Source organism: Pan paniscus, chromosome 3 (assembly GCF_029289425.2).
Source record: "Pan paniscus chromosome 3, NHGRI_mPanPan1-v2.0_pri, whole genome shotgun sequence".
Classification (NCBI taxonomy): Eukaryota; Metazoa; Chordata; class Mammalia; order Primates; family Hominidae; genus Pan; species Pan paniscus.
Genome location: NC_073252.2, coordinates 108,187,162 through 108,201,166, shown reverse-complemented (window position 1 = coordinate 108,201,166; position 14,005 = coordinate 108,187,162). Strand labels below are relative to the sequence as shown.

Sequence of the window (14,005 nt, the reverse complement as noted above, 5' to 3'; positions counted from 1 at the left end):
AAATACAAATCATAAGTGAGAACTTGCTCAGCTACTCTGGTAAGAATCAAAAAAGCATGTCCTAGGAATGCTTTGGAACAAGATAGTATGATAGAGAAATTCAGATTTCTAAGGATAGATCCACTATTCATTTGTATTAATTATGGAATAATTTCCATTGTTCATCTTGATGACAGAAATAGAAGGATAAAAAGGATAAATATAAGCTTGACAGAATTAAAGCACATCAGTATTTCATTTGGGTTGTCTTTATTTGGTTGGTCACCTGGTAATCATAACTCCTGAATCACCACGCTGAAAAGTACTTATTAAGTACCTATAATTATGGGTTGTGCTATATGATGCACATTTAAAATTTATTAAACAAGAAGAGTCCATGCTATCTCAAAATGACTGATTATCTAATAATAAAACAGTATAGTGTTACCATTATACCCAAGTATGGAGGCCTGTCAGTATACGAAGTATTACCACAGAACCATTAGGAAAGCAATCTATCCACATTAAAAACTAAGCGGGCTAGTGGCAAACCATTATTCATCTTGAATATAATTGAACTTTACCGGAGAGATGCCAGAAAGGAAAGGCAATTTTAATTCATTTAAATTGTCCTGTTCATTAAAGAAAATCTTACCTTCTTCTAAGCAATATGGAAAACAAATAGTACATTCAACCATAAATGACAACTCAGTTAAAGAGGTAATTGTTAATGCTTAGGCAACTTCCACTTACAGCAGATGCTTAGGTTTAATTCTAAACTAACCCCAAAGATTTGAATTTCACGACAGTAAAAGATTTCTGTGCATGCAATGAAAAACTTACTTTGATCACAGCACTCAAACCGATTCCCATTAACTACCTGTGACCCTGATATAGCCTATACAATTATTTTGTGTTTACCTACCTGCTTGACCACAGCGATGACAATGTTGGTTAGTCTTGACCAGTGTAGCAAGCAGCTGTGTGACTGTGAGTGACTATTGTCATCAGGTTCCCTATTCTCTTTTCTGTCGAAGGAGGAAATTGGGCTCCACCTCTAAGGTTCCTTGCTTGCAATTATCAAGTTCTATGATTCTGTACTGACTGACTTCATTGCCTTAGCTGTTGAATTGCTTTGTAAAGAGAGCTCTTGTGGAAAAGTGAATGGCCCTTGCTGGGAAGTGAGCAGTGCATTAGGATTAATTCTCATTTTAGAAGTTAGGAAATTGGAGAAAAAATACATAGGGAAGATTTTTTGTTCTTTTCTTGGTTCTTGAGGCATTACTTTTCCCTTTATGGCTAGAATGATAGGATTGTATGAAGATATTCATTTAACTTGGTTTATGATTGCAAGTAATACAGTTAATACAACCATAATCAGAATCTCAATTATGTTGAATGGGTAAGATAAATAATGATAATTTTAAGGAAATGTCTTCCGTGGTATATGTATAATTAATTTCTGTTCTCAAAGAAGCAAAGAGGGTTTGGATGAAAGCTTCCCAGGCTCAGAAAATATGACAGTAGAAACATGAAGATGGGAAATTCTTCTTCATCTTTTCACAGTTACACAATGTTCTACACATTATGCAATGATTATGTAATTCAACAGGACAGCTTAAGGAATTTTTACAGCTTATAAGATAACACTTCAAGTACCCCTTTTTCTTCTGAAAGTTTACCACAAGAACAGGAAAATCTAGGGCTACTTTACCTCTAAGCCTGTTTATTTATGAAATAAAGATAATACTTTACCTGCACCATGAGGATTAAATGGTAAAGCTTTTTGGCATTATGTCTACCCATAGGAATCACTCTATAAATCATAATGTGATTATTGTCACTTATTACCTTTATAAATTAGAAAAAATATATATACTTTTTCAGATTACTATCACCTACATTAACTTGGTAGAACTTTGTTTTTCTTTAGTCTTTGCTTATATGTGCATAAACAGAAACAGTGATTGTGACTCTTAAGTAATTTAATTCCATGCCCTTGTAATTTCCAGAGGAGAAATAAAGCAATATATAATTTATGGCCAAAAGTACTTTCTTCCTGAAATGTCCAATAGTTAAAGTTTCCACAAAATTGTTTCACTGAAGTATAGAAATAATCAATGTCTTTCTGGGGGAAGAAAATGTATCATAATATTTTTCTGAATATTTGACTCTTTAGTTATTAATGTATTACGGGGAAAGTACAACTTTCTGTTAGTGTTTGCTGCCTGTTTACTGTACACAGATGCCTAATTATTTTCCCCATCAGAAAATTTGATAGGACAAGACCACGTTCATTCAACAGATATTTATTAAGCACCTACTGTGTTCCAGGTCTTGTGGGCCCAAGAGAAGAGTCTGTAAACCTCAGTGAAAGTGATTTATTCAACATTTACTTATGGGTTGATTTCTGGAATCATTGCTTTATTTGGTGGTATTCACTAAGTAGGTCACTTGCATTCATTTACATAGGAAAGCTGCTTGTGTAAATAGCAAGGTCCCTTATGAGTCAGCATTACATGTCAGCATAAAGGGAGAAAACACGAAGCATTTTACAAATAATACTCTTTAGGTGAACACATTTTGCTTTTGATATTATGTTTTGTAACTTATTTCTCAACCCTTTCCTTATTGATCTAATTGAATAGGGAAGACCCATTTTAAGAGAAACATTGCTTTCTCAGGAAACATGCTCAACTGTTTAAATTATTTATAAGGTTTCTGTTGCTTTCAGTCGAATCATAGTTCTATTATAGAAGTTTGTGGATTTTTGCTTTTGAATTTATCTTTTGGCATTATCAGTACTGTTGTCAGAGGCATTTGTACCAGAGTGACTTTATCTTGAATAGGGGCTAAGTAAAATGAGGCTGAGACCTACTGGGCTGCATTCCCAGGAGGTAAGGAATTCTTAGTCACAGGATGACATGGGAGGTTGGCACAAGATACGGGTCACAAAGACCCTGCTGATAAAACAGGATACGGTTAAGAAGCTGGCCAAAACCCACCCAAACCAAGATGGTAACACAAGTGACCTCTGATCATCCTCACTGCTTATTATATGCTAATTATAATGCATTAGCATGCTAAAAGACACTCCCACCAACACCATGAGAGTTCACAAATGCCATGGTACAGTACACAGTCTAAAAAGGGAAGGAACCCTCAGTTCTGTTCCTGGGGAAATCCCCGCCCCTTTCCCCGGAGCACTCATGAATAATCTACCCCTCGTTTAGCATGTAATTAAAAAACCCATAAAAGTAGCCAGCCAGCAGTCCTCAGGGCTGCCTATGGAATAACCATTCTTTTATTCTTTTGCCTTTTGAGATGGAGTCTCAAAAGTCTCAGCTCATTGCAACCTCTGCCTTCTGGTTTCAAGCAATTCTGCCTCAGCCTCCCGAGTAGCTAAGATTACAGGTGCCCACCACCATGCCTGGCTAAATTTTGTATTTTTAACAGAGAGGGAGTTTTACTATGTTGGCCAGTCTGGTCTCAAACTCCTGGCCTGAAGTGATCCACTCACCTCTGCCTCCCAAAGTGCTGGGATAACAGGCGTGAGCCACCACACCCACCCAAGATAAAATTTTAAATGGCTATCTTGTTCCAAGACACAACCTTGTCACCAAATAGTTCCAATAAAAACACTTCTTTTTAAAATTCATGTATGTATCTAAATTGGCTCAACAAACTCTAAAGAATAAAATTATTTCTCTCAGTGAAAAGACTACTTTTTGTACTTCAATGCTATGTTGTTGAAATTTCAGTCCTAGAGCCTACAAAGGAAATATATCTATCCTGACATGATACTTAATATGTTGGTTAAACTACTGGAAGACCTGATTTGTCAAGGGAGATTTCAACAGAACACTAGTTTGCCATGTAGACTAGGCTCCCTCTTCAGTGAAGCAGGAATATTCTCAAGAATATTTTTTCAGTGCTTACAAAGAGGAGAACCGGTACAAAATTTGGTGTTTCCTAATGACTAAAAATATCTTAAAGATTTTGTTTGCTTGTTTGCAGGAAGAAATCTTTCCTGTTTTCTGCTCTGTATGCTGCCTTTATATTCGGTGGTCGGCACCTAATGAATAAACGAGCAAAGTTTGAACTGAGGAAGCCATTAGTGCTCTGGTCTCTGACCCTTGCAGTCTTCAGGTAGGTTTTTTTCATTTTTCTAATAAAACGTATCCATTTTATCACTTGCTGAAAGAATGCAATGATTGAGCATTTGATTTTAAATCTGATATTTTTGATTATTGAATATGATGAGGACATAAAATAAAGTCATGTTCAGAAAGAAAGGCTTCATTGCCACCATTTGCCATGATGTATTCAACCTTATATATTTTGAGAGGTGTCAGGCCATCTCATGTCCTGTCTAAATTGGCCATGCAGTAATCTGATTGATCTGTTAGGATGAGAAGCAGTACAGCAATTCATTATTGTTATTGGCTAAATATAGATGAAAGGTTAAATGGGAAGGCACACAAGTAACCTGTTGAAGTCTATTGGAGAACAGGGTTCAAATACCCTGGGTGTGCTGTTGCTAACACTTAATCAAAAGATGACACTTAGACATAGACCAGACACTGGACATCTGTGTCAGTATGGCTAGACCAGAGAATGCTTTTGCTCTGCATCTTCAAAAGCACCCTCCACCCTCATTCCCCGAACTGACTTGCAGACATGTGTTTATGTAGCCAGCTCTGGCTTTGTAAATGTGAAAGAACTCAACACAGAGACTGTCAGGACAAGGCCTGTTCTCTCAGGGCATCTGTCAGCTGGTGTGCAGACTCATTCCTCCAGAAGCTTTCAGGAGCATTTCCAGTCTTGTATTATTTTGTGATCTAGGCAATCACAAGACTAATTAGCACCCAGCTGGTGTCCAAGCAAGTGCCAGGATTTACCTAGAGTGCTAACAAAGGCACCTGTTCTATTTGTGTTTTGCTTGTCAAAACCAGCAAGTTTATAACTAGGCTTGGGGAGGAACGGGAGCGGAGTAAATGTAGATATACTATGAAACACAAAACTATTCATTTTCATATTTATAAATATTCATTTGTATTTTTTCATATATTAACTGTTCTAAGCAGAAATGGATGTTATCATTAAAGCTTCATTAGTCACTTAAAGCTGATTAAAAATGACTGAGGAAGAGTATTTCCATTAAACTCTTATGATCTGTGTTTTTCCATAATGTTGGATCCCTCCATCTAAAACACCCACTTACTCACCACTACTGAATATACTTTTTATTTCAGTGCAATTTCTAAGGCCCTAGGTTTGAAGTACTCATGATTTGGATCTGTCACTAAAATCTCCTTCCAGTTCAATCTGTATCAGGTCATGATTCTCTATAATATAAAGAAGGCTTTTCACTTTTATTTACATTTAAGGTTGACAGAGTATGCCTCACCTAAAGTATTTTGATATTTGTGGGGAATTTATCTCTATCCTAATGAAGCCTTTCACCATTTTACTGATTTTTCAATATTCCCTGCACCTTTATCTTTTGTTATTTTAAATTTTAACACTTGTAAGCGGAGAAAAAAAGTACAATGACTCCCCTGCACCCCCTACCTTGGTTAAAAAATTGTCAACACTTGGCTGATTTTACTTCGTTTAATCTTGCTCACCTTGTTTCTCATCCCCAAATTATTTGGAACTATTAATAATAGAGGCTGAAATAATTCTTATTGAAATCATACCAGGGCTAAAGGTTAAGTACTCTTTAAAAGCAAACACAGTATTATGATCTCACCTAAATTAATAATTTGTTCTCATTAAATTTCAAATTTCTTCAATTGTCTCATAAATGATTCCTGTTTTACAGTTTAAGAACCTAGATCAAAATGAGATCTTTACACTTCCATTAACTGATATCTTTTGGCTTATAGATTTCCTCTTTTTCCTTATGATTCATCCTTTGAAGAAACCAGATAGTTTACCCCATAGAGCTTCCTCTTGCCTGGATTTTGCTTGATTGCATTTTTCTGTACCTTCTATTTCTTATAAGTTGTAGTTAGATCTAGAAGGTTTATTACATTCAGGTGTAATATTTGAAGAGGCTTTCTATAAGAAGAAACTTGCCTTTATCAACTATTCGGTTATCTTGAAGTATATACAGTTATTATAGCAAAGATTAGGATAAATGCTTGATTCTTTGTCTATATTCATCAGGTTTTTTTTTTAAGTTAGCATGTAAACAATAAGATTTGTTTTCTTAAGAATCATTATAAACTTATGGATATGTACTTTTTCATATGCCAGTGATTTTGAGATATGATTTTGATGTGTTTTAAGTCCATTGCTATTCCATTTGATGGTGATAGTTTGATTTTTTTTTTTCTTTAATTACAAGATACCAGACCAGGCATGTTGTATATTTCTTGTCCAGAACTGGAATCAGCCATTTCTCCAAAGAGCCTGTATTAGTTCATTTTCATGCTGCTGATAAAAGACATACCCGAAACTGGGAAGAAAAAGAGGTTTAATTGGACTTACAGTTCCACATGGCTGGGGAACCTCAGAATCATGGCAGGAGGTATAAGGCACTTCTTACATGGTAGAGGCAAGAGAAAAATGAGGAAGAAGCAAAAGTGGAAACCCCTGATAAGCCCATCAGATCTCATAAGACTTATTCACTATCATGAGAATAGCACGGGAAAGACCAGCCCCTATGATTCGATTACCACCCCTCCCCACCCCCTACCCGCCCCCCATCCCCCATCCCTCCCACAACACGTGGGAATTCTGGGAGATACAATTCAAGTTGAGATTTTGGTGGGGACCCAGCCGAACCATATCAGAGCCCTAATTCCTATGGTGGAGAGGAGATAATATTTAGAAACCACTGTCTGGGTACTAAAGGTGGTTGTTGGTGCTAAGTAAGTTCTTATATTTAAGTCTTTAAAAAAGCCAGAAGTGGAAATTTACTTATTGAGGTAGAATATACATATATAATCTATCATCTTTACTTTTTTTTTTTGGAGACAAGGTTTCACTCTGTCACCCAGGCTGGAATGCAGTGGCACAATCACGGCTCCCTACAGCCTCAACCTCTCCAGCCTCAAGTGATCCTCCTACCTTAGCCTCCCATGTAGCTGGGATTATGGGCATGTACCACCACGGCCAGCTAGTTTCTATATTTTTTTTGGTAGAGATGGAGTTTCACTATGTTGCCCTAGCTAGTCACAAACAATCTTTACCATTCTTATGACTTAACTTTTATTTCTCCTTCCTCTCGGGTCAAAAATCCAAATTCCCAGTGTTGGCCAGTAACTCCCCATTTACTTTATCATGCAATGCACATGCAGAAGTCAGTGGTGATACTTTATCTTTTTTAGACTGACAAATTATTGTGTTCTCTTTCATTTAATGAATTCTGTTAGTTATTTTACTTTCTTCAGAGCCACGTTTTGTATAAAATTAAAAAATCCAGAACTATATAGAAAAATCCAAGCATCTGCAGTCTAAGGTTTTAAAAAGTGGATCTTAATTTTTTTAAGCCAGAATTTGGGAAACATTGATAATGGAATGCTATGCTTCCATGTTTGGAAGAACATATTGAGATTTCTCTATGCTTAAAGAATGCTAGTCAACAATGCATGGAAGTAAAAAGGCTAACTACACAATGATACTTTTAATATAAAAATATTTATAGAGATACTAGAAGAAAATAAGCTCAATTTTTTACTTTTTGGGGGGGAAAAGCGAGAAGATGTCTTATTTATTAAATTCCTATGATTTATTAGAAAATAAGACCAGCCTGGGCAACATGACAAAACCCCATCTCTACAAAAAGTACAAAAATTAGCCAGGCATGGTGTCACGCACCTGTAGTCCCAGCTACCTGGGAGGCTGAGGTGGGAGGGTCACCTGAGCCAGGGGAGGCTGAGGCTGCATTGAGCCATTATAGCACCACTGCACTCAAACCTGGGTAGCAGAGTGAGACCCTGTCTCAAAAAATAAATGAACGAATGAATAAATGGATAAATAAAAAATTTCAGCATTTGTACAGGTTGGTTGGTGTGGACTGGCAATTTAGAAGAAAAAAAATTTGTGATGTGTTATTCAGAACAAATGAAGCAAATATAAACATGTGGACAACTCTCAACTTTGCATATTGGCCATTTATTATTGTTTGTGTTTTTCTGCATTTAACACATTTCCTAAAATATACGTACACACGTTTATATCTAATCTCCTACACAATTCTGTAGAATTTCAAGTGAGTAGTTGCTTTTTTTTTTGAAATCCAAATATTTCATGAATGAAGTTGATATAAAACATTCATCAAAAATATGCTCTTCTGGCCAGGCGTGGTGGCTCACACCTGTAATCCCAGCACTTTGGGAGGCTGAGGTGGGCAGATCACCTGAGGTCAGGAGTCCGAGACTAGCCTGGCCAACGTGGTGAAACTCTGTCTCTACTAAAATTACAAAAATTAGCCAGGCATGGTGGCACATGCCTGTAATCCCAGCTACTCGGGAGGCTGAGGCAGGATAATCATTTGAACCCTGGAGGTGGAGGTTGCAGTGAGCTGAGATTGTGCCACTGCACTCCAGCCTGGACTACAGAGCAAGACTGTCTCAAAAACAAACAAACAAACAAAAATCTGCTTTTCACAAACAGTTGTTTTAATGAGTATTAAGAAATTTTCTATTTTGGTCATAAATGAAAACTTCATTATTATAAAGGATATATTTTTGTAGAAAGTTTTGATTGGCTCTTACACTATAATTCATGCATTTTCAACTATTGTCTAATGACAAAAATATAGAAATTCTTTGCTCAGGAGATAGTTCCTCTATTAGATGGTCTGCAATGAGGTGATGGCCCAAGGGCCTATCGCCCACTCCATCTCCCCGTCCTTTGCCACCATAGCGTAATCAATTTAGAAAATGAAGGAAAGAGAAAGAACCAAACATTTCAGAAGAAGTAGATTTTTCTTTTGGAAAATCACCAAAAAGAGGAATTTTTGTGTATTTCACTGCTTAGGAATAATTTCTTTTCCCTCAAGTCCTCAAGGTTGCCTGTTAGCTCTTAACAGTAGCCAGGGACCCAGTTATGCTTAATTTCCAGATGCCATACACTGTTCACTCATGAACTGAGACAACATTATGGGAATTAAATCATATCTGCAGCATACTTTAAAAAAAAACAAACAAAAGAAACCTCTTCAAACCAGTCTATTTCAAAAAGTGATGGGGTTTTAATATTGTTTGCAAGAATTGCCTGCAGTTTTTCTCTTTATTTTGGGGGGCTGACTGAAGCAGCCTTCATGGAGACAGAAGTCTTCATTCAGGTGGTAATTTATTGAAACCTATCATAAGCTTTGCTAGATGAGTTTTCCTTAGGCCTATAATGGATCATTTCATTTGAGGAAGATTTCTCTGGGTTTCCCTGAAAATCTCTCCCCACGATTCCTCCAGGCTCCCTTTTTCAGAACCAAAGCACCAGGTCCTGGTGTCAATTAATCTTTATAAATATGGCCAGTATGATGGCATAGTGACCAACTTCCACCTACATCCCACCTAACCCAAGGACAGGCATTTCTGTATTTGATAAGATAATTTTATGTGGCATTTATCCATGGGTGTTTGAACATTTCCTTAGGGTAAATGCTGAGAACAATTCTGGTTATGTGAATCAGTAAGACTTTTAGATGAGATTGCTCCTGGTGGCAAAGAAGTTAGATTTGGCTAAGTTATCCAACTTTGATATGGCAACAGAGCATCAGATACTTCAAGGTGCCTATCCCCTGTTCTTCACAGACACTCCTGAGTCATTCAATCATGTTGCTATGACATGTCAGCTGGGTTACTACAGTTGATTTGAAAAAGTTTTCCATCCTTCTAGATTGGGTCCAGGTGTGTGTGCTTCTGATTCAAGGAGCCTCTACCAGTTACCTGTCTGGCAGTGTTTTCTTTTCATCAGCAGCATAAGGAGTTCCAAGAAGCCATCTTTGAGGTTCTTGACCTAACACAGATCAAAGCAGGATGTCTAGTTAGTGTATATTATAAAAAGATAATTTGGTGTTAAAAATTTATAGGTGCAAATATCACACTTGCTTCACCTTTGCTTACTCCTTTTCCTGGTGATTACTCTGGCCTCAATTGTTTTTGCTTGATTTGCACAAATCCAGATGTTCTACACTTTATAGTTTGACTTCTTGCCTATTAACCACCAGTTTTTCCTGTTGAACCTCATTGTAATTTCCTGGCTATATTTTCATTTTGTTATTAAATTTCATCTCTGGCTTAAGTATGAAATATATTCAAGATTAGTAGAAAATTATTCTCTTTTTTTCTTTTGTGGGATTCTTATGAACAAAGTGCTTAAATATAGCACAGGAAACTTTCAGAAAAGTCTAACAGTGCAAGCAGTAGATGAATGGTATTTAATCAAATCATTTGAGATCTATTTCCCGCTGATATCATAAACAAATTTAGTGTTTAATATCTGGAGAATTATTGGCAATTACCTTATTTCTAAAGCCAACAAGTATATAATAAAACTAACTGAAGCTGTTCAAGTGAAAAAAACATGACAGTTCTTAACCTATATGGAAGGAATGAGGACATGAATGACCTATAAAATGATGGTACAATGAAAATGACAAATTTTAGAACAATGAAATCAGTTTGTACATAAGACCGTCATAAGTGTCTTAGTTTTTTTCCTATGGTTGCCAAAATTGCCCATCTTAATCCACAAAAACAATGATGATGACAATGATTGTACTGATACTATTTATATAAAATAAATGGATCCATAAGCTTTAAGTGTCATAGGACAAAAGCTCCTACTTTATGAAAAACACGTTATAAATGTCAGATTTTTAAATGTAACACCGAAAGGGCAGAAGTAACAAGCAAAATTGGAAAGCATAATGCTGAGTAATAAAAAAGCAAGTTGGGAAATAATCCTGGAAGTGTAAAATCATTTATGAAAATTTAAAAAACTCGTTAATACTACATTTTTGAATATATATGTAGTAAAAGTATTAAAATATGCACGAAAACCTCAGGATAGTAATTATCCCTGTTTAGGGGAAGGGAAGGAGAGAAATACGACCAGAGAGAGTCCAAAGGGTGCTTCAATTCCTTTTGTAACATTTCATTACATGTAGTAACATGTTACAACATGTTATTACAAAATGGTCAAACCAGGGAAAAATAGCTTTGATAAAAAGTATGGCTATAAAAAAGCAAAGTTGAATGCAATTAATGACATTTGGTTTGTTAAAAGAAAGAGCAACAATTGTAGCCATGATATAAGATTCAGGTCATACTGGTGGCACATAAGTAAAGCAAGTTTATATCAAAACACAAATGTTGTACTTTATTGGTCCTCATTCTCTACCTATCCCACCCAATAATGATCGGTTTATAGTTAGAATGAAGAATAGCTTTTGTTTCCCCCTTTTTTTTGACGGTATCCCTCAGTTAAGTGTGTATATTTTGCTGGAAGGATGATTTGGGGGACTTTTCTTTTCTGTCCGTGTTCAACTCTTGAAGAATCTATCACGGTTAATGTTTCTAACTTGTAGACAGATACAATGCAGGTCAGATATTGTGCATTTAATTATTTGTTTTATCAAAACCTGTTTTTGTTTTATCTTTAGCCTACTCAAAAATGTAAAATGTCACATTTTCTATACCAATACTTCGTAACTCCCTTAGCCTCCTATTTTGGTGTCATTTTATCAAAGAACCATAGAAATTGCTGACTCCAATGCCTTGCTTCTAATGCCATATTTGTAAATTACAGCTTCTCCTATTCTTCTAAAAGTAAAATTAATGGATATATAGGAAATCCTTTTTTTTTTTTTTCTGAAGGCAGAGTATAAAACAGTTTTCTTTGGAGAATCAGATTTTTCTTAAACCTAAATTGCTGGAGCAATTATGTTTTATAATAAACATAATAATATAATAATTTATTAGACATAAAATAACTGAGACTAGGAATAACACACACCTAGATAACATCTCCAGCACACTGACTGTTTGAAAGGTCAGGTCACAAAATGACACCAAAACATATTTTGTTTCCCTCTGCACCAAGAGAAAAGTGAAGCACCCACACTGTATTATTATTTAAAAGCCCAACAAATGTTCAAGGCAAAAATCTTAATAAATAGTAAAGTTAAAAAAGCCCATTGCCATAGGAAAAATAATCTTTCCATTTACTTAGCACTGCCAGAGTTGGCTTCTTTCCTTGATGAAGGACACCCTACTAACATTTTTACAACTGGAGATAACAATGTCTAGTCTGAAAGGCAGTGGGGTAGAGGATTTCTTAAGCTTTTTTTTTTTTTTTTTTTTTTTTTTTGGAGATGGAGTCTCGCTCTGTCACCCAGGCTGAAGTACAGTGGCACGATCTTGGCTCACTGCAACCTCCACCTCCCTGATTCAAGCAATTCTCTGCCTCAGCCTCCTGAGTAGCTGGGATTACAGGCACCCGCCACCACGCTTGGCTAATTTTTGTATTTTTAGTAGAGGCAGGGTTTTGCCATCTTGGCCAGGCTGGTCTTGAACTCCTGACCTGGTGATCCATCCACCTCGGCCTCCCGAAGTGCTGAGATTACAGGGGTGAGCCACCGCGCCCAGCCATGTTAAGCATTTTGAGTTGTATTTGAATCCCTTTCAATCTGAGAGCTGCAGGATACCCCTGTTCAGTTATCCTGTTCAGTTTTGTTACTATCCTGTTCAGTTTTGTTATTAATACCAATTTTGTTGGTCTGTTAACCTATACACACATTCACATAACTGCCTAACAAATTGCAGCTATTTATTATATTAATATCAATTTTGTTATTCTGATGACCTATACATGCAGTAACATAACTACCTAACAAATTGCAGCTACAGGATAAAGAAAATTTTTTCTGTACCTGCACATGGTATATATACACACAAATCCCGTTACCCTTTATACACTCTTCTTCCTGCTCACCAGGATTTTTTTCTATCCCCCTGACATCAGAGACAGCTCAAGTAAAATACTGCTTCAACTGGGACCTGACATCAGAAATTCCAATGTCAACCCAGACTAGCTCGGATCCCCACCCACCCCCTTGAATAAAACCTCCATGCTTCATTAACCATGCCAGGAGCATCATGAATAGGTAATAGTGGAGTTATATGACATAAGCTACTTCATTAACATTCTCTTTGTTTTCTAGATGTCTAAAACTGCATCCTTTGCCAGAGCTCAGTCTTTCCAGTCTCAAATCACAATAAAGTGACCCTAACTGAATTCTTGACCCCTTTTGAGAAACCACGAGCTATAATAAAAATAAGAAATTGACAACTTTCTATCTTTTAAAAGTAAGATGGAATTTTTAACTGGGGTCCATGCAACTTGGTCTGCTCAGGACAGTCTTTAGTTTTATGCACGTTGTCTCAGTGTAATTATTAATAGCTCCTTCTTCACTCTCAAAAATGTCCCAATTTGGATGATAAATAAAACAGTTATTCTATTTATAACCCACTGAGAAATTGTGTTGGCTCAATAAAAAAGAAAAAGGAAGAACACCATGGATTATTTGACAATTTACTGCTAACAAATTCTTATTTTTAGGATTGACCTCTTGACTAAAACTTGCTCTGCCTGTCTGTGATATTTCCAAACATTTGACACATCATCACTCAGATTTAAAATATCCAAACTGGTTCTCCTTTTGATATTCCTTTATTCATTGAAGTTTATCACAATTTTCCTAATGAACATCTTTAAGTCATTCTAAGTTATGTATGCAAATATCCTTTACCCAGTCACCAAGTTGTATCAATTCTCAGAATCTCTTAAGTAGCTGACTACACCTCTGTTTCCACCCTGGACCCTCCAATTATGGTCTTTGTCAGTTCACATCTTCAGTTTTGCAACCACTAGTTGCTGTCCTTCAAATGTTTCCTCTACCCAAGGATATTCTACATAGCATATTGTTTCCCTGTTTAAACCTTAATTAAAACTCTTTTGCTTATACATTAAAACCTCAATCCCACCATAAAAATGTACAATCTTG

General features: G+C 36.2%; 1 protein-coding gene across 4 annotated transcripts in view; it reads left to right on the top strand.

Moving 5' to 3' along the window:
• The window catches only part of ELOVL6 (ELOVL fatty acid elongase 6), a 149,357-nt gene that overhangs the window by 89,533 nt on the left and 45,819 nt on the right, over positions 1 to 14,005 (top strand). For all 4 annotated transcript variants that reach the window (XM_003830025.5, XM_008955395.4, XM_008955394.5 and 1 more), the window contains one exon: positions 3,997 to 4,128. In XM_003830025.5, coding sequence (XP_003830073.2) covers positions 3,997 to 4,128 — 132 coding nt within the window. The remainder of the gene's footprint in view (positions 1 to 3,996; positions 4,129 to 14,005) is intronic.